The sequence below is a fragment of the Vigna umbellata genome, chromosome 2, assembly GCF_029865625.1.
Source record: "Vigna umbellata cultivar VRB3 chromosome 2, Vumbellata_1.0, whole genome shotgun sequence".
Lineage (NCBI taxonomy): Eukaryota > Viridiplantae > Streptophyta > Magnoliopsida > Fabales > Fabaceae > Vigna > Vigna umbellata.
Window position 1 is genome coordinate 6,333,599 of NC_142166.1, and position 21,375 is coordinate 6,354,973.

Here is a 21,375-nt window from a genome sequence, read left to right on the forward strand (position 1 = left end):
TGAAATCATTATTATTTCATTAACTAACTTTAAAAGAAAGTAAAGATAACAACTAAAAACATATCATCGGCCTTCCTGTTTTTTCCAAGACAAAATCCATATAGAGATTATAGTTAAGAGTATGTAACCACTAATAAGATAAAGATAAAAGATTAACTAAAGAGTTAAGTAAACGTTTAGATCTCACCACAAAAATTGTTCTATATAAAGAGAGGTCATCTCTTCAAAATTCAGAAGAAAATTCAAATTCTACATACTTTGCCATGGCTTCGATGAAAGCTTTTGTGTTGAGTTTTTTTCTAAGTTTGTTGTTTTACAGTATCAATGGTGTTGAAGTGAGTCATGATGGAAGAGCCATAAAAATAGATGGAAAAAGGAGGGTTTTGATATCTGGATCAATTCACTATCCTAGAAGTACACCAGGGGTTGTTTAACACTTCAACATCATTCTTTATTTTCATCATGTCTAAGCATTATTCATATGATAATTATTTACTGACAATTTCTTTTTCATGAATGTTAGATGTGGCCTGATCTGATAAAGAAAGCAAAAGAAGGAGGGTTGGATGCTATTGAAACATACGTGTTTTGGAATGCACATGAACCTGTTCGTCGTCAATATGATTTTAGTGGCAGAAACGATCTCATTAGGTTTCTAAAGACCATTCAGGACGAAGGTCTTTATGCCGTTCTTCGTATTGGTCCCTATGTCTGTGCCGAATGGAATTATGGGTAATTAAATTCATCATCACTTTATTATATAATAACCTTTTTAACTAATTATGATATTTCATTTAATTAGAGGAATTCCTGTGTGGGTTTACAATCTACCTGGTGTCCACATTCGTACCTCAAATCAAGTATACATGGTACCATTTTATTTTTTTAAATATTTCTGGTTTTCTTTTTTACAGTTTATCATGTGTGTATCATAATTTTTTTAATTAATTTTGAATTGATAGAATGAAATGCAAAATTTCACTACTCTCATTGTGGACATGGTCAGAAAGGAGAAATTATTTGCCTCTCAAGGAGGTCCTATAATTATTTCTCAGGTACCGTATTCGTTCGTTTATGTTTTTTAATATACATATATTCTCTATTTTTGTCATATTATATTATATAAATCTTGTTAAAAGTGATTATATCAAGGTTTATCATCTTCAAACTACGTATTTACTAATTAGTTTTGAATGATATATATAAACAAAGATTGAGAATGAATATGGGAATGTGATGTCGAGTTATGGAGATGCTGGAAAAGCTTATATAGATTGGTGTGCAAATATGGCTCAGTCCTTCAATATCGATGTTCCATGGATCATGTGCCAACAATCTGATGCCCCTCAACCAATGGTATTATTTATTTATTTATTTATATGGTTCTTTTTTTTATTTTTTTATTTTATTTTTAAAGGTTGATGCTAATATTTTTTTTTCTTATAATTGAATACTAGATAAATACTTGCAATGGTTGGTATTGTCACGACTTCACGCCCAATAATCCTAACAGTCCTAAGATGTGGACTGAAAATTGGGTTGGCTGGTAGGTTTAAACATATATATATAATATGTAAACATTTTCCTCTTCAAAAATATTAGTAAATTGTTATTAAATTGGTTTTTCAATTTTCAGGTTCAAGAATTGGGGTGGCAAAGATCCACATAGAACTGCAGAAGATGTTGCCTATTCTGTGGCTAGGTTTTTTCAAACAGGTGGCACGTTCCAAAACTACTACATGGTAAATATATCAAACTCTAATTTGTAATTTTTCATCTCTTAGAATTGATAAGAGTTTTTTTTATGATAATTAAAGTAGTTGTTCTCGTGAAATATAACTTTTTTGGTAATTTAAATGACAAAGTAAAAAGATTCTTAGAATTAACTATATATTAAAAATTTTGGCGTGTATTTTAAACAATAAAATAAAAAGAATAAAAATATTGCATATAATTTATTTTATGTTCAAATATTGTTATACGTAACAATATACACATTATTATTTTTTATATGTATATATCTTTTTTTTTATTTTCAGTATCATGGTGGAACTAACTTTGGTAGAACCGCGGGAGGTCCATACATTACTACTACATATGATTACGATGCTCCTCTAGATGAATTCGGTATCTACATTTACTTTTATCTTCAATTACCATTTTTGTCTTTCTTTTCTCACCAAACATCAAGTTTCATGTTTTTTTTTTGGTAATTTGAAGGAAACATAGCCCAACCAAAATGGGGTCACCTCAAAGAACTTCATATGATTCTGAAATCAATGGAGAATAGTCTTACTAATTATGAAAATGTATCTGAAGTTGATTTGGGTCACTCTGTTAAGGTAAATTAATACAAAAACACTTTAGAAATATCTCCACCATATTTTTGTTAAGTACTTATTATGGGACAAATTTTCACCTTGTAGGCTACTATGTATATGACAAATGATTCATCAAGTTGCTTCTTGACTAACACCAACACCACCACTGATGCCATAGTAACATTTAGAGGAAACAAATATAATGTTCCTGCTTGGTCGGTCAGTCTTCTTCCTGATTGTCAAACCGAAGAATATAACACAGCCAAGGTATCATAACCTTCTATTTTCTTTTCTTAATATATTAATTAACCAAATGCTGCTTTATTTGTTCTTTACGATAAATTGTTATTTTTTTCATGAGTAGGTGAATGTCCAAACCTCTGTCATGATAAAGGGTAAAAACAAAGCAGAAGATGAACCTATAGCTTTGAATTGGGTGTGGAGAGCTGAGAATATTGATGATGCTCTCCTTGGCAAAGGAAATTTCTCTACAAATGGACTTGTTGATCAAAAAATAATTGCTTCTGATGCTAGTGATTATGTTTGGTACATGACAAGGTAAATACACTCTTAATTTAATTTCATATCTTTTGTTTCTCTCTATTCAAAAGTTTCTAACAAGTTTTTCTTTCCATGTTATATAGACTTGATCTCGATCAAAGTGATCCAGTTTTGTCAGATAATATGTCTCTTAGAATCAATGGCACTGGTCACGTAATTCATGCATTCGTTAATGGAGAACATATTGGTAATATTATCTATCTCTAATATGTTAATCATCACTTTCAATATTGTTCTTTGTTAACCAAAGTTGATTTAATTGAATAACATGGTTTATATTTTGGTGATGGTTTTAGGTTCCCATTGGGCTACATATGGTATCCGTAGTTATGAATTTGAGACTAAAATTAAGTTGATGCAAGGAAAGAATATTATCAGTCTCCTTAGTGTCACAGTTGGACTACATGTATAGTGTTGTTAATAATAATACATTATATGATTCAGATTCAGTCATGGATAAAATTTTAACAATTGTCAATGATTTAATGTATGACAATGTGTTCAACAGAACTACGGACCAAACTATGATAAATGGAGCGTTGGTCTCATTGGGCCAATTAGTGTAATAAGCAAAAAAGATGATGAAACTGTGGTCAAAGATCTATCCTCAAACAAATGGTCTTACAAGGTTGGGTTGCATGGTTGGGACAACAAATTCTTCAGTGAAGACTCTCCGTATGCTTCTGATTCCAAATGGGAATCTAACTACTTGCCAACAAAGAGAATGTTGACTTGGTACAAGGTAAGTTGTTTTTCAATGGTATAAAATTGGCACCCTCTTTAATTAAACTAATAATTAAAGTGATAACATTTTATGTTTTTCTTACAATTTTTTAGACCACTTTTAAAGCTCCTCTTGGGTCAGAGCCCCTTGTTGTGGATATGCAAGGAATGGGAAAAGGGTTTGCTTGGGTGAATGGCCATAATATTGGTCGTACATGGCCTAGTTATGATGCAGGTGAGGATGGTTGCAGTGATGATCCTTGTGACTACCGTGGTGAATATAGCGATAGAAAATGTGTTACCAATTGTGGCCAACCCACACAAAGATGGTTAGTTATATACATATATACATATATACATATACATATATCCTATACACACATGATGTTTTTCTCTAATGTTAATTATTTGTTATAACATTTGATTCATTGTTTGAACTAATCTAGGTACCATGTTCCTCGCTCCTTTATTCAAGATGATGTAAACACATTGGTTTTGTTTGAGGAAATTGGTGGCAATCCATCTCTGGTGAATTTCCAAACCGTAGTTGTTGGATCTGCATGTGGAAACACTCATGAGAACAAGAGTTTGGAATTGTCTTGCGATGGACGTCCCATTTCGGCTATAAAGTTTGCAAGTTTTGGCAATCCAGAAGGTGAATGTGGCACATTTAAACAAGGAAGTTGTGAAAGCAAAAACGATGCTTTGTCCATTGTACAGAATGTAAGTTTTTCATTCATTTTCATTTGTTTCTTTTTTATTATGGTTTGCATGAAATGATGAACTTATTCGTTCTGGGATTTTGTAGGCATGTGTAGGCAAGGAATCGTGCATCATTGATGTTTCAGAAAAAACTTTCGGACCAACAAGTTGTGGAAATATAGTGAAGAGGCTCGCGGTCGAAGCAGTTTGTTAGAATCGTTGTTTTAAACATTAGTGAGTAAATAGAGTGAGATGACTTAGTTTAGGTATGGTTTAGTTTATTTTTTTGTTTGATTTTTATTTTAAATTTGAACTTTCTAGTATTCATTTAATATTAATGACATCCACCTTTTGTTAAAATTTAATTTTTTTTAGTGTGGTAATTGTTGATTCCAAATTATTGTTTACGTATCATGAAAAAATGATGATGGTTAAAGAATATTAGACATTTTCTAAGAAAGTATTGTTTAAGAAAAGGTGATTAATTTTATTAGTTTAATTAATTAATTTTCCATTTTGTAAAGTGTTTTTTTGAATTTACTGTTTTGAAATTGAGCCATGCACAATCTTACTCTCGCATTTTTATTTTTATTTTATGAAAGATGTTAGGTTAGATTTTTTAAGTTTTAAATAATCCAAAAGCTTTTTTTCTTTTCAACAAAATAACCGAGTACTTAATATCAATAAAATAATTGAGTTACTTCCTTTTAATTCCTATATAATAAATATTAATAGTTAATTTTAATTAATAATATCATAAATCCAAATTTTGTTTTAGAAATATTCAGAGAATTAATTAGTTGAAATAGTTGTTTATTTTCACATTAAGTCAAATTTCCAATGACTTACTTGTTTCACTACAAAAATAATATATTTTAAGAGGGTTATTTACCGGCGCTTTTAGAAACCTCGAAGAGTTTGGTGGTTATGACCAAAACCGCAGTTAGATTTTTTTTATTATCACTTATTACCTTCAAATTAGTTTCCTCTCCTGTCTGCACCTTCATTTCCCATCCTTCTCCAAAACCCTAGCTCATCCCTCTCTCCCCACCTTCATCTTGCGTTCTTCAAACAATGCACTGCACCACATTCTTCAAACAAGGCCTCTTCCGTTCGTATTGGTCTTGGTCTTCCGTTGCATTTGTGGGCTGAGCGAGGCTCCAATCGTTCGTCAAAGGTTCTGTGCCTCCAATCGTTTGTCATATCTTATGATATTGTGACACAGTTGTGATTGTAAGACATTCCATTTTCATGGTATTTTGCTACAGTAGAAATACGTGTATATACATAATATTAGAAATTTGCAGTTCCAGAACTATGGTGAGAAATGCGTGTGGCAGAGGTGTGATCCTAAGATGATCAGTTGGCTAATATGAACACCCACGATGTGGTCAAATTTTCACGTCTTCTCGACAACGAGATTCGCATTCTCAAGGTACAACTTCTCTTTTCTATTTCTATAACCCTAAACCTATTGATTAAGCTATTAGTTTGATGTCTTCGTTTTCGTCTTCTTAGCATTAGGGTGTCTGAGTTTAATTGAAATTTTTGCTTTGGCTGAAGGAAGAGTTGAAGAGGACCGATCTGAAATTGGAATCTTATAGATCAAAGATAATTCAAAATTTTCAATGTGTTGAAATTCAATTAAATTGAAATTGAAATTTTAAATTCAATTCAATTTTAAATTCAATTCATCCCAAGAAAGTTATTTATTTTGGTTTGTTTATATTCTCATCCACATTAATTTTGTACAAACTTATTGTTCCCCTGTCTCACCATTTTAGTATGAATCATAGTTGATGCCGAGAATTTTTTCTCTAGTTTGTATAAACTCTCTAGTTTTTTCTGTAATCACTTTCAAGTTTCTGTTTATTCACTTTTCTTTCTTGAAATACATTGAAGAAGTTAAAGCCATTAGAATTTATATGTATCCACCTATCCATCCATTAGAATTTAGTACAAAATCTTTCTAATAATCTATATATGTTTAGCATCGTCCCTTCATGAAAAGACAATTTAATGACCTTGGTGGGGTTGAGTTTTATATTCTCTTACAAAGACAACATGAAGAAAGAGATGATGGGACTTTTATGGCAAAAAAACCACGTTTTGGAAAGTAAATTCCCTGCTGCAACACTTTTGACCAAAATTAGAATGTATTCTTCTTCACACAGTTCTTAACAGTCCTTAGATACTTAACTTCCAATTAACTTATTTATTCTTCCTTCCTAGCACTGAAAAGCTTTAAAGAAATATTTTATAGAAAAAAGAAGTCTCAAGATCAATATATGGGAAATTTTAATGATATCTAACAACTCTCTTAATTTCTAGGTGACTTTTGATGATGATAAATCAAAAGCAGTGGATTTCAATATTATCCACCATCTAATCCTGATTTCCAAGCTATTGAAGAAGAAAAGCCTCCACTGTTATTGTAAGAGCCACGGTAATTTTGGTTCTTGAATAAGAAATTATCACTTTCTATTTGATATTCTTATTTGTTTGTTTGATCAATTAGATGCTGAAAAGGTGGTCTTCCCTTTGCATTCAACCCTTTTATGAAGCTTAATTTCTAGTGATCTACTTGATAATTTATAATGGACTGCCTTTAAAAATTATAAGTGTATGCTAATATTGCTTGGGTTGTGAGAGCATTGTAACGACAGTGACAATACTCTTGTGAAAGTTGTCGTGTGCATGCAACAGAAACTCCTATAAACATAGAGGCGTTATATACTTGTTTTTCTTCTCTAGTTTATTTATATGTTTGTTTTAATTAATATATGTAATTGTTAACCAGTGTTGCTTTCGAGGAATTACCTGAAGGGAATTGGTTTTGCTTTCCAGGACAAAAAGGGAATTTCTTTCTTTCTTGGAAATGGACTTATTTGTGCTCTCTTCATCTTGTATTTATTGGGTAACAATTAATATTTTACATTTATGTTGAAGTTATTTTTTAATGTATAGACTAAATATTTGTTTTAGTATGTAGATTTTTCTTCAACAATACTCCTAAAAGTGTGATGGTTTCATATTCTTTTTCAACTAAAATTCTTCAAATCTTCGTTCAAAAGGAGAAGTTTATTTATAAATTTGAAGAGATAGTGTGTTGCCCTTAAGAGGAGAATATATAATTTCTTATATGGAACTTAAATCATAGTGTGTATTGAATTATTATGTAAAAGTACTTGTTGTATGAAGTATTGCTTAATGAATCCTTATTGCTCTTATCATCGTGTAAATCTATAATGCACTGTGTTGCCACAAATTCATGATTTGGATTTTGGATTTCAGAGTAGGCCGGATTGGATTGACTACCCTTTCCTTGTAGAATAGGCTATTTGAAAGTTTATGCTTATTGGTGTCTTCTATGTTTGACTTATTCTTTATTTGATTTGTTTCACTTTTGTCTCCTTTTTTTATTTCTTCTACTTTTAGTGCTAGAAATTTAGCATAGCTGGAATAGTTTTTTGTGAACCCTTGAAAATGCACTAGTTTCACACATGTCGAGATTTTCTTAGATGACAAAGTTGGTACAGCAGAGAATAAAACTTCCAAAGAAGAAACATCATCTAAAGATTCTTCAGCAGGACCAAGAGCTGCTTCTGGACCTGCAGTTGGGTTTCCAAGCAATCCTTTTGATTTCTTGGGGATGTAAATCAGTACCTCTGTTTTGTTTTTTCTTATTTGTATCATGTGGTATAATTCTATTTCTTAATAACTATGGCTTGTTAATTGTTAATTGTTAATTGTTATTTAGGTGTTATTTTCAAGACCACTTGTTAGTTCTCACTAACTATTATAGAAGATATTAAACATAGAGTCTTAGTGTTGTATAACATTTCAATCATAGTCTTGTATTTTTGCCCCCGTCAATCTCAATCTTTGCCATTCTGTTTTTAAACTCTTAATATTTGAATTTGCAGTGGTACTGATATTTCTTTGGACCCTCAAGTTTCTTCTGTTTCATCTGTTGAGGTGTTGGTTAAGGCTCTGCTTATGATGTCACCAGCAGCTCTGAAACATGCTCCAGATTCATTTGTCAAAATATTACTTTGCTCACATCATCCATGTGTAGTTGGTAGTGCAAAAAGAGATGTGGTGTGGAAGGTAGCTTTTCTTCATACTTGTGTGTTGTCCTATATAATTTGCACTTAATTATTTAATTTCTAATAAAGACCAACTAGTATAAACTTGGCAGTCTAGAAACCTGGCAATTTGGGCATGTGATCAGTTAATAACCTAATCTATCCGACCTGTGCTGCAGTACAATTGAAATGTGTATTGATTATGGCAGGATCTATTTGGAAAATTATGACAGGTTCCATGCCATGTGGACATTGGTCAATTAGTTTATTTTTTGGCAATTGGTCTATCTCTCTTTCAAATTATTGTTAATCCATTATTACTTGAATTTTGATAACCAAATAAAAGGGAAAAGTGCATTTATATGTATTATTGTTATAATTATAGAAAAAAGAAGCTGAACCTATGTATTATATTAGGAACATTTTTATTTATTCCCATATCATATCGTTTTTATTTGAGAATATGAAATCTCCTTTATTTATTTTATTGATTCCTGTTTTGTTAATATAAATAAAGCACTTGTGTTTTCTAAACAACACACTCTTTCAACTGTTTATCTTTTTCATAGAGTTTAACATGATATCTAAACCCTCTTTTAAAACTGTGTCGGCTAGATGTTGGGAACATTTTCATCTAAATTATATAATAAAGAAATCTATATTATATATATATATATATATATATATATATTATTAGCAACAGTTTTATTTATTCTTGTATCTTATCTTTTTGTTAGTATTGGATATAAAATCTCCTTTATATATTGTATTGATTCCATTATCTTCACAGCTTGTCATTTTTCAACCATCACCAGTAATAATTGTTAAATTTTTTATTAAATATATTATGACTGATTATTATGTTAATATTGTAGGGATATGATCAAGCGAGCATGCCAAACAATGAAAGTAATGAAGATCAAAATTAGACATTGTTTCCTTTTTAGTAATGTAATGAACATCTCAGTCATATTTTTGTATTTTAATTTAGTATTGAATATCTTTCTTTTTAATATATGAACAATTAGTTGTATGAACATGTTGAACAATGTATATTTTATATATAATAAGGCTTAAATGCTTATTTCGTCCCCATGTTAAGGGGTGAATTTTTGTTTAGTATATGGTTTTAAAAATGTAAACATTGGGTCTCAAAGTTGTCAAAATTGTATGAATTGGACAGAAATGGAATTAACTCTCAGCTGACGTGGCGAAGAAATCTTCACTTTTTCTTCTCTCCTCTGCTTTTTCCTGAAATGTCCTAGCTTTTTTTCTTTTTTATATCATTGGAGGCATCTCCCTTGAAACATGAACATCTTTTATGGCTATATATCTTCATTTTTCACTATCTCTCATACAGTGAAAATCTTCCTTCAACTTCTTGAACATCTCAAGCAGGCTCCTTCTCCATCTTCTTCCTAGTAAAAAACCATTTCTAAATCAGTATTTATATATTAAAATTTAGATAACTTTTTATTCTTAAATTCTTTAATTTTTATAAGTGACAAATCTATATAATTTTTAAATAATATTAATATCAATGTAAAGATATATACCATTAAATCTATTTTAATAAAATAGAAACCCAATTAAATAAAAACCAAAAATAAAATCAAAATGAATCACGCATCTAAATAAAAACATCAAATTATTAATTAAAGTTAAATAGTTACTATTCTATGCTAAATTTAGTAGTACATGAAAAATGAAATTGTTTTAACACTTCCTAACAGGCTACAATTTCATTTTAAGTTAACAACAAATACTCCAGCTAAGTTTATTATATACTAAAAAAAAGGCACATTCTTATAGAATTTTAAAATGCAAAACTGATTTGATTAGTTTTATATCACACACATGTTTGTATTATAATGTAATTAAGAAAATGTATTTTTGTCCGAATTTCAATTATTTATATTTTTTTAATTTTAATAATTGCAACAAACACAAAAAAAAATTCTTTTACAAAAGAACAATAACAAATAAGTTTCACGATTTCTTTTTCACTTCTTTTTCTGTTTCTTTTTATTTACAGAGGAACATTGTTTTCAAATAAAAAACTAGCATGTTGAAAATTTAATAACAATATAACAGTATATGTTCAACAGCTGTATGGCAAACCCAAATCCTCTTCAACTTTCTGCTCTCAATCAAATAAAACTGCACCTTCTCGGAGAACTCTCTCCTCTTCCCATCACACCCTCTTCTGATGTCACCAAAAATAACTTCTCTTTTCTATTTGAGGAACCAAATCCCACCTCATCTTAATCAAACTCCATCTGTTCCCAATCTTCAACTTCTCACTCATCTGCAACAATGGACCATTTTTTCTGACTTTTTCGACTTCCCAACTACTTCCACGGAACAACAGTTCTCTCGTTTCGAAATCGAGCCCAAACCCCAAATAAGATCACCACACTCCGAATCCACACCCTCAAACATCAACCTCGGATTTCACGTTTCCGAACACACATATCCCAGCGTCGTGGCCGGGGTCGAATTGGAGGAGGGAGACGGCGCCGAAGCCGGGAAGAAGGGGTTGCAAGCCTTCAACGGCGGGCCACAGAGATCTACGTTTCCTGCAGGCGTTGTGTTCCAAGAAGAGGTCGGTGAGGTGGGTTAAGTTGTTGACGGAGAAAGGGATTTCACCGGTGAAGTTGTTGGAGGATAATCCAAGCGAGTGAGAGAGCGAAGAAAGTGAGACTCGGAGGGAACTCACCCGAGAAGTGGTTATTTTGGAGGTAGAGGCTGCGGAGGAAAGAGAGAGAAAAAATAAATATTTAATAAAAATATAGGAAAGAGAGAAAAAGCTTGGCCATTTCAAAAAAAGCACAGGAGAGAAGAAAAAATGAACACTCCTTCGTCCAGTACAGGTACTTAACTCTGTTTTTATCCATTTAACGGAAGCAAGTCAATTCATACAACTTTGAGATTTTAAAATCGGATGTTAAAAAGAAATTTACTTCAACGAAATAAACATTTAACTCTATATAATCAGTTTTTGTTCATCTTATTTCATTGTCTTTTTGTTAATAAAACTAATTTTATCATCATCTCATTTTATTACAATAAAAAACTAAAAAATAAATAAATTTGTACACGTTTTTTTGCGGTTTTGACCCGGTTAACTTTTGTGATTCTTCTAGCCCCAGTAAATAATTATCGTAGTTTTTTGAAAAACCGTTAATATTAGCGGGATTTTGAGAAAATCGTCGGTATTAGCGGAGTTTTTAAAAAATGACTGATAATTACTTAGCGACGCAGTTTTTTCCAGGAAATTTTGTAACTGCGAATAACATACTTTCTATGGATTAAAATCGCCGAAAATAACAAAATAACCCCATAAAAATCTAAATTTTTGTAGTGTTTACAGTCTATGAATAGAAATCATATTATTATATAAATGATTCTTTATGTACATGTTTTTTTTCAAATTTATTTGTTAAGTAATCATTTTTTTATCTATACTATTACGTGAAGAAAATTTTCTGTAAACATTTTCTTTTAAATTTATCTTTTAATTAACCAATTTTAAAATTAAAATAATTACTTATCAATTTTATTTACATAACGATTTTTTTTCTAAATTTAATAATTTAATAATATTTTATTTGACTATTTTTAATATTTGATTTTTTAAAGTAAAAAACTATCATAATAAAAATTTACCTATAAAATAAATGAAAACTATACAATAAAATTGTAAAAATTATTTATATTATCTTTTAATTATAATAATAATAATAATACTTTTTTATCATAAAAAAATAATAAGTACACATACACATCATATATGTATTTCCACTATTATAAATAAAATACAAAACGTTATTTGGTATAATAGAGTTCACAATAACTTAAGTATCCACTACCTATTTTTGTAAACAAGTTTAAACTTCAATTGTTTTAAGGAAAACTGTGGTTACTTTTGTTATTTTATCCCATAATTACAATGTTTTTTTATGAGAGATTTCAATAAATTTAAATAACTTTGTAATATTTAAATTTAAATTATTTATTCTTTAAATAGTTTATTTAAAATTTTGGGCAAAGAAATTGAATTCTTTTAAATTAAATTTTATTCCAAAACCATGTATTTCAAAATTAAAATTTATGAAAAATAATAATTAAATTTAATTATTGAAATATGTTTTGTGTAGTAGATAATTTGTATTAAGAGGAGGTGCATAGTTGTAGAATTTTAATTTCCTTTAATAAATTTTTAATTATATTTTTTTTATTTGAAATACATTCTATTAAAATTCTTAAAAAAATTTAAAATTTTTTCATCCAAACAACTATTTTCTTTTGAAAAAAATAAATTTACCAAATAAATTAATTATTCTTTAAAGGTATCTTATTCAAACATACTATCAAGAACTTGAGTGTTGACCACCAGATATAAAGAGAAGATAAAGAAAGATAATCCTTTAAAGAAGTATTTGTTTGGCAGTGTCTCAAGTTTTTTTCTATTAGCAAACTTATATTATATATCTATAAACAGAGTATTTGGAGTATTTATATTATAAATATTATTTATAACAGAAAAGTTATAGATTTGTCGCTTAAATTATTGTTCCTCCCAACTCCGCATCCCAGAAAAGTTATTTTATTTACTGTTATTAATATTTTAAAATTCAGTTTATACATTATTTAATATTATTTTTATTTACTGTTATTTAAAAATTTGGCTTAGAAACTATTTAAAATACAATAGTAGAAGCTTTAATAAATAAAAGAAAACAAAAATGGATTCTGTGATTCTTAATCTTAGGAATAATGGACAGTAAGGAATATTGGACTCAGCACGTGTAATAAAGTCTCCTGCTCGGTCAACATTCTACCCAAAAATAAAGCAATTCATAAAATAAAATATTAGTTGTACACCAATAAGTAATAATGCTAATTTCCAAACATTTTTTTCTCCCTATATTAAAAGTGGGATAAAAGTGTAAATAAATTAGACAGAAAGTTATTTTACTTAAATAAGTATTTTTGTTAACTTCCACCTAATTTCATTTTTGAAATTTTTAAATTTGCAATGTGATACAAAGTTCTTTCAAGAAAACGTGGTAAATAGATGGAGAACACATGACTAAACCATAAAGTTGTCGAAATTGGCAGAAAGATATATATTATCTCTTATGGAGAACAAGCTGCATGCCCTAATTAGTTTTTAGAAATACTCACATGTGTGGATTTCATCATAATCATTAAAAGAAATAATATAGAAAATAAATAATTTTTATAATTTTATTTTAGGTACTTAATTAAATTTTAAAAAATAATTATACAATTTAAAGAATAAAATAATAAATTAACCGATATTAATAAAATAAGTATAATTTTATTATAAAAAATCAATTACAATTTTAAAATATAATTATAAATTTTTAAAAATAAATTCATAAAATAATTTATAGTAATAAAGATAAAATAAATAAATAAAATGCGGATGTGGCAAAACAATCATGTGAGACATTTAGAAAATCAATCCTCGTATTGGAAAAGGAAAAACATATCATTTTGGGATAACCCATAGATTGAAAATGATTATATCATTAGACACATGTTTCCAGAACTACATGTCAAAATAAGAAAATAAGAAAATAAGAAAGTTATAGTGGTTGAACTAGGAAATTAATGAGTGTGACAATCAAAGTGGAGAAGACAATTATTTGAATGAGAAAAATTAAGTTCTATGATTAGTGAACTCAGATTAGTAAATTAAAATAAACAAACAAATGATGATAAATAAATAGGTATCTGTGGATAGTATTTGAATTTGTTCCTATGTTAATAGAAAATATTCATATTTTACGGTTATAAATGTTAGTAATTGTTAGGATATTTATCCTATTTTATCATCATTATAGTGTGTCAAGGGTTACCCTATTTATCATGATTATATTGTGTTTAGGATTACCTTATTTATCATGATTATATTGTGTCTAGGGTTACCCTATTTATCATGTACATGTGTATCAATTTATTCTTATAAATAGAAGATTGTGAGAGGGATCAATTAAGTCCTCAAGAATTATTCCTTTTCAATCTTAAGTGTAATATCTAATTTTTTAAATTGTATACTGAAAAATATAAATATGTACATATTTGTTTAGTTTTCATACTTCTCCATTTCTTAGATTATTAAAACACTTTACTTTACGTTTTATTTTGAAAGTTATTCAAGTACAATTTTTCGTTTATTGAAGAAAAGGAAGAAGTTATTTTAATTTTAAATTCTTGACAATAGCATGATTTTTTTTTGGTTTATTTTTTATACATAAATGTTTAATAAATATTTGAATGAGTGTATGATAATATATCTTGTTTGCTTAATTGATGTTTTATATTTTCAATAGACATAATTGATGTTTTATGTTTTCAATAGACATAATGTCATTTAAGCAAAAGTTTACACCCATTTAAGAGAGAATAACTTAACAACTTTTTGTCAAAGATGTTTTCTCTTGTAGTATTTTCAAATTTACTCTTATAAATTTTGGTTTATAGTGACAATGTATTTGTCTTAAGTGAAGAACTCTCTCTTTGACAAAGAAAAAAATTACATTTTATGAAGAATTTTGTCACATATAATTTTTAGTAAAGAACATTTGACATTACAACGTTATATTATTAACATAATTTTATAACCATTTATTTAAGAAACGAGGTGTTCTCGTCACAAAAATTTACAAAATAAATGTCATAAGAAAATATTTATTCGTGATATTTATTTATTTTAAACTATTTCAGCACAAATAAATATATATTTTTTCTACATTGACAAGAAGTTCTTAAAATTCACACAATAAAATATAGTTTAAAATAATTAAGCAATTCATACATTATAGAATTATGATAAAATTAAATAAAACTAAACATTCAACTGATTATTCATTATTTTTTCTAATTATTATTGTTATATATTATTTAAATATATATATATATATATATATATATATATATTTATTCATTCGTACTAAATAAAAAATTAGTTATTCATTTTAATCTCAACAATTTTTTTTTAAAAAAAACTTAAATTCTAGATGAAAATGTTAAATAATCTTCAATTCTTTTTTTCATATTTGTAAGTTTATTTGCATGTGAACCAACACTTGTACTAGATAAAATAAAATGGATCCACACTAGAAGGATCTACTTCCTCCAACTATTTGTGAAGAAAGAAATAGTAAATACAAATAGTGAATCTTTCGAGAATAAAAATAATAAGTGTGTTGACTTTATAAAAGAGATCAATGGGACTTGAGTCTGTCCATCACTTTTAACTAATATATCTCTCAATATAAAACCTTGAGACAATAGTTTATAGATCTTTTTTATGTGGTGTTCTACTTTCTCATTACTTGGACTCACATTTTGATTTCTAATATTTTTCCTTAAGGGTAAGTCCCTTTTACTTTGGTAGACTCCCAAACATTTCCAATAACTGAATATCTCTTTTGTACCACTATTATCTTTAACCAAACAAATAGTCTTTTTGATACAAGATCCACACTTGTATTCAGTGGAATCATTCTCAACTACAAATATCTATTTTGCATCGTTGTTATATTTTAACGAGACCGGAAGTCCTTTCAACACATGATCCACACTTGTAATCAATCTCCAACCTTAATTATTGGATATGATATTACCGTTGAATCTATAAAAAGAGAAATTCATTAAAAAAAACATTAATGAAACTTGAGTTCAACCATATAAAAAATTAACATCAATTCTTAAAAAAAAGCAGATTAATGTTTTTTTTTTTTGTAAATGTTACCGTTTATTTATGTATTCTCTATTTTGAATAAGTCAAGTCCTATATTTATTTGGGATTTATTGTTATGTTTTATGAGTCAGTTTTTCAATTTTATTGAGAGTGGTCTTGGATAAGTTTGGTTGCTTATGTATGTAGTTAAATAAGGGATATTTTTCTGTTTTCATTCGTAACTGAAGTTTTCAGTGAATAATACATTAATGATATTTCCTGAAATTTTAACAAAGTCTTTTATTTTAAAATAAACTCATGAAATGAGAAAAAGAAAAGTACCTCTATATCTTGTTTCAATTCTCTATTTCAACAAACGAGTGACGGCACGATAGTCCCTAATGCCATGTTTATCATGTTTTATTCATATATATATACACTTGGGTGGATATGTACGTTACTCCCTCTCCTCTCACAATCAACAAATAGGGAAAACAATGCCATGTAGATTTTCCTGAAAAAGTGAACTAAAAGTGGTGAGTCCAATTAAAGAATTTTTGTTTTAAGTTATTAAAAAGAAATAATTTCTTTTATACGTAATTCTCACTTTTTCAAGAACAATCTGCTTTTTAAAAGTCCCCGCGGAGTGTGCCTCAATACAAAACGTTTTATCCCTTTTCTTTTATAGCGCGTCACATCTATATATATTTTTATTTGTTTAATAATTTTCCAAACTCTGCCAGTACACAATTTTTGAGTTTTCTTTATCTTTCTTCATAACGTCTCATGTTCCCTCTTAGCTCTACTTATTCTCTTCCAATGCTTATGACAGAAAACTCCATTTCCCTCCATCTAGTACTTAACAGTTACTCAAAACATTATGAATAAATGCTTTATTTAATTATTTTCACTTATTGTTTTATGTTACTATTAACTTATTATCATTAGAATTTATCCTCTAATAAATCAAATCTCAAAAAAAAATTCTTCATTTTCATAATTGGAGTAGCAACCCTCCACGTTACGATAAAAACATTCCTAATTACTCATAATTAATATAATGGGTCCCCTACCACCTGATCATACACGCAAGTGATTGTATCTAGACAAAAGATATCATCCTTAAAAATTCAATATATGCCCCAGAAGTTACATTATCAGCAGACAACTTTACAATTAATTCGTGACAATTAAATGAATTATGTTCCCATCTAAAAAATTCGAAACCTTGACTACTTGGTAAATAAATTTCATCAGTAACTACCAACACACAGGGCTTGGCCTAACAAAAATTGACCAACCCAAACCCGATTCTGGTCCCGGAATTGGATATAATAAAATTATCCAAACCCTGACCCTCTTAGAAGTTCCACAAGAACGGGTCCTGGACTATCATCCCGTCCACGTTCTCTTCTCCGTCATCGAAACTAGGAAGCCCCGGCAAGAAGAAATCCCGGCTGAAATCGTCGAAACTCGGAAAATCGGAGAACTCGGGGGCGAAACTGCCCGAACCGAGATCCGAAAACGGGTCGCGAAATGACCCGTTTTGGAATATGGGGTCGTTCTGAACCGACACGTCGGAGAGAGGAGGAGACGACGACTCCAACCTGAACGACGCCGTTTCCTCGTCCGAAGCTAAAGACTCCACGTGTTGCTGACCGGAACACTCTTTTTGGGGCTCCGAATTGGCGAAACTAGCCGCAGCTATCTGAATCTGAGGGGGGGTCATGGTCCTCCCCCCGGCGATGTTGGGCGGGTCATTCGGGAAGTTAAATTTGGCGCCGCTGCCACGTAAGCAGAACATGGCCGCGTCGAAAGCGCGCGCCGCCTTCTCGGCGCTGTCGTAGGAACCCAACCAAATCCTTTGGCGACTGTTGGGAAGCCTAATTTCCGACACGTACTTGCCCCACTTCCTCTTCCGTACTCCCCTGTACGACGTATTGGTTCGCTCCTCAGTAGTTTTTTCCACGCTACCAGGCTTCACCATTCCTTACAGTCACTCTTTAAATAAGTAACCAAATATGTTTTACTCTGATGATTCTTTTTTTTTTTTTTGCGATTTTAGAAATGGAAGCTTTGTCTTTGGCTTGTGCTGAGAATCTGTGTCGTATGCGTTTTCTGAGGGTGGAGTTTGTTTGCGGCTCTTTATATATGTGCAGAAGCGAGTGAAGATGTTTGACTCACTGTGATGTAAGACTTCAAAGGCGCGTGTGGGGCTTAGAAAGTGCATGCTGTTGTACACATGGACATTTGTGACGAGAGCAGTGATGGTTTGCATCTACGCGTCGAGACAGTCCCTGGAGGAAACAATCGTGGACCACCACCACGTTCGTTTTTTGTTCCACGTGAATTTAGAACCATAGTGTCTGTGTCTTGTGTAATAGTGGGTACCGTACCATAATCTCACTTCATTAGCTTAATGAACTACACATTTGCAGGTAGATTAGCAGCACCATGAATTTAATAATACTCTGTTTAGATTGGGATGTTGAAGTTCTAAATTTTCAACTGAAAAATGTGGTGGTGAATAGAAACTAGTGAATACCACTCCCCCAAGTCCCACCTCCAAATCATTGTACGAGGGAAACTTCCAATTACTTTGCTTTTTAACAAGTCAAAATTAACAGTGAAACCATGAAAAAAATAATAATACTTGACTAAGGTTGTAATGGAACGTGAAAAAACACACATAATAAGGATTAAGAAATTAATATATATATATATATATATATATATATATATATATATATATATAATATGGTAAACAGATAGTGTTATTCCTTAATAGATAATCAACAAGTCAACCGTGGAGATCAAATAAACTTCAAGTGGATTATGTTGTATCAAAATTACCTGTTTTTTAAGATAATATGAAGAACTTATTTTTTTTTCCTTTTGAGTTAGTTTTATAATATCTCTAAACTACCTTCGAGTCTATGTTTATATACTAGAATATAATTAGATTAATCGTCACCTTCTTATTTTTAATGTAATTTTTATTATTTATATTTCGAAAGAATAATTTTGTATATATTATGTAAGTCAAACTTAGTGTCTCACGATGTAATATAAGTTTAAGAGGCTAATATTTATAACACTAAAATATTTATATTTATGCATATATGAGTGTTGGTTTACATGAGTGCTAATATTTATATGAGTGTTATATTTTATAACATTAAACTTACTGGCTAATATATTTATATGAGTGTTATATTTCCTTGATTTTATTAATTATGCTTAGATTCATTTGATTCGTTAAGTCATATATTTACACCTTCATAAGATATGCGACATATAATAATATGTTGAGGAAAATAGTTTTGATAATAAAAACAATATATTATTTTTGTTATATTACAGCATCATCCCTTACATCAGTACAGGAGTAAACTTCAATCAAACAACGATTACTCCTTTCATTGCCACGCGTTTGGAGTGGTCGCTGTTAACTAAATGCAGACAAAATGCACATTAAATACGCAAGATCTCCACACGAGTTCCTTTCCAAAAAAAAATTAAGTATAAAATTAACTCTTGAAAAATTAATTTACAAATTTTGTTTAATTTTTTATATATTAATTATTTAAATTAACCAAAAGTTACTACTTTTTTATAATTTTTATCTTCTATTTTTTTTCCTGAAAAACTTGTTCATTGTATGTCCATGATAATCCTTGACCCAGGTCAAAATTATGACTTTTCATTGTCGTGTCAACTAGGGCTACCCTTTCTTTTTCCTTTTTCATATTCTTATTTTATTTTTTTCGAAATGTACGTATCGTTATCATTATAGGCACACTTAACCATATACATTATTTTGTGTCTTCATGTATAGTGTGCATGCTATTTATTATTATAAGGATATGACACCTACGAAGAGAGAGAATGAATTGACTTTAAGGATAAATTGCAATAACTGATAAAAAAGAATGGGTTAAATATGTTTTTAGTCCCTAAATTATTGATCGTTTTTTATTTTCATCCCTCTTTCAAAGTAAGGTACAATTTGGTCCTCATTCTTTTCAAAAACGTTCGTTTTAGTCCTCGAAAACTAACACCGTTTAGAAATTTGATCCTCATTTAGCAACAAAATGAGGACTAAAACCAAAATTCCGAGGATTAAAACGAACGTTTCGAAAAGAATGAGGACCAAATTGTACCTTACTTTGAAAACCAAAAACGGCCAATAGTTTAGGGACTAAAAACATATTTAACCTAAAAAGAATTATAACAAAATTAAGAGGTTTCAAAACAAAAGATTAAGAAGTTATGCGTATTTATTTATAGATAAGAAGTAATTTTTAACTAATGATACGGTTTTAAAATGATATTGAATACGTGTGAATTGGAAAATTTTGACTTTGGTTAAATGAGATGTAAATAGTTAAAACTTTGATTTTTTTTTAAGTTGTTATATGATTGTTCACTTATTGATTAATAGATTTTAAAAAATGGTGGTTTTGGGTTTTATGTATTTTTTTGTGGTAATAATATTAAATCTTTCTTTCGATATTATGTTGGGTGCAACTTGACTTTATAAGCCAATTTTGTGAGATTAAATTAAATTTAAAGTCCAATTTTTAACATAATACTTGAACTAAGGATGACAACGGGTCGGATTGGACATGGACAGTGCTTAACCCGCAACAAAACATTCACCCATTATCGTTTGTTACGTGTGCAGATACCTATTTAAAAAATATCTGTGAATATTTTAAAACTTGTGGGTGCTCAAGGATACCCGTGGATATTGAAAAAACAAGATATTTAATAAATTTTTAAGAAAATATAAATTAATTTTAATTAAATTTAACATAATAAAATATAATTTTAATTTTAATTTTAATTTTAATTTTTTTTGTGGGTAAAAAATACTTGCAAGTAACGGATAATACAAATATACACCCAATCTGCTTATAAACGGGTATTAATATATATCTTGCCCGTTACTTGTGAGTAATAAATATTCGAGAATACTAACTATTTGTCGTAGATTTTATCTGTAGATACCCGCAAACACATGTATTTTTGTCATCTCTAATTAGTGATTGTTTAAGTTAATCCTAACAAAATTTGTTGTTTGTTATACATATTGTATGTTTAGTTCTATGTAAGGATGTATATACCTCGGCGTGAGAGATGGTGGAAGTCTCATTTCGACTAATGATACCATTTTAGAGTATATAAGTGGATGTAAATCTCACCTTATAAGCCAGTTTTGTAGGGTTGAGTTAGGCTTAAAATTTATTGTTTAACACAA

The 21,375-nt window shown here is 29.4% G+C and overlaps 3 protein-coding genes across 14 annotated transcripts; 2 read left to right on the forward strand and 1 right to left on the reverse strand.

The window, feature by feature from the left end:
• Window positions 1-221: 221 nt before the first annotated feature.
• LOC124840268 (beta-galactosidase 15-like) lies at window positions 222-4,692 on the forward strand. Its single transcript, XM_088105896.1, has 17 exons — window positions 222-425; window positions 524-732; window positions 803-869; window positions 963-1,055; window positions 1,213-1,356; window positions 1,458-1,546; window positions 1,637-1,742; window positions 2,040-2,127; window positions 2,221-2,342; window positions 2,427-2,588; window positions 2,686-2,879; window positions 2,966-3,069; window positions 3,179-3,288; window positions 3,391-3,624; window positions 3,720-3,934; window positions 4,052-4,328; window positions 4,414-4,692. The coding sequence occupies exons 1-17, from the start codon at window positions 264-266 to the stop codon at window positions 4,519-4,521; spliced, it is 2,484 nt and encodes an 827-aa protein (XP_087962022.1). The 5' UTR covers window positions 222-263; the 3' UTR covers window positions 4,522-4,692.
• A 516-nt stretch (window positions 4,693-5,208) lies between these two features.
• On the forward strand, window positions 5,209-9,504 carry LOC148203271 (uncharacterized). 12 transcript variants are annotated; one of them, XR_015784167.1, is made up of 6 exons: window positions 5,211-5,742; window positions 6,639-6,753; window positions 7,108-7,224; window positions 7,829-8,006; window positions 8,234-8,417; window positions 9,271-9,504. XR_015784167.1 is itself a non-coding variant. In XM_088106294.1 (6 exons), exons 2-6 carry the CDS (start codon window positions 5,680-5,682, stop codon window positions 9,322-9,324), a joined length of 486 nt encoding a protein of 161 aa, XP_087962420.1. In that variant the 5' UTR covers window positions 5,266-5,540; window positions 5,621-5,679; the 3' UTR covers window positions 9,325-9,504. The 12 variants fall into 12 exon arrangements, 4 of the variants coding, with proteins under 4 accessions (XP_087962420.1, XP_087962421.1, XP_087962419.1 ...); XM_088106294.1 differs by lacking the exon at window positions 7,829-8,006 and having other exon boundaries at window positions 5,266-5,540; window positions 5,621-5,742; window positions 7,155-7,224; XM_088106295.1 differs by lacking the exon at window positions 7,829-8,006 and having other exon boundaries at window positions 5,266-5,484; window positions 5,615-5,742; window positions 7,155-7,224.
• A 7,724-nt stretch (window positions 9,505-17,228) lies between these two features.
• LOC124834266 (Integrase-type DNA-binding superfamily protein) lies at window positions 17,229-18,507 on the reverse strand. The gene has a single exon (XM_047308926.2). It carries the CDS (start codon window positions 18,097-18,099, stop codon window positions 17,473-17,475), a length of 627 nt encoding a protein of 208 aa, XP_047164882.1. The 5' UTR covers window positions 18,100-18,507; the 3' UTR covers window positions 17,229-17,472.
• Window positions 18,508-21,375: the final 2,868 nt, after the last annotated feature.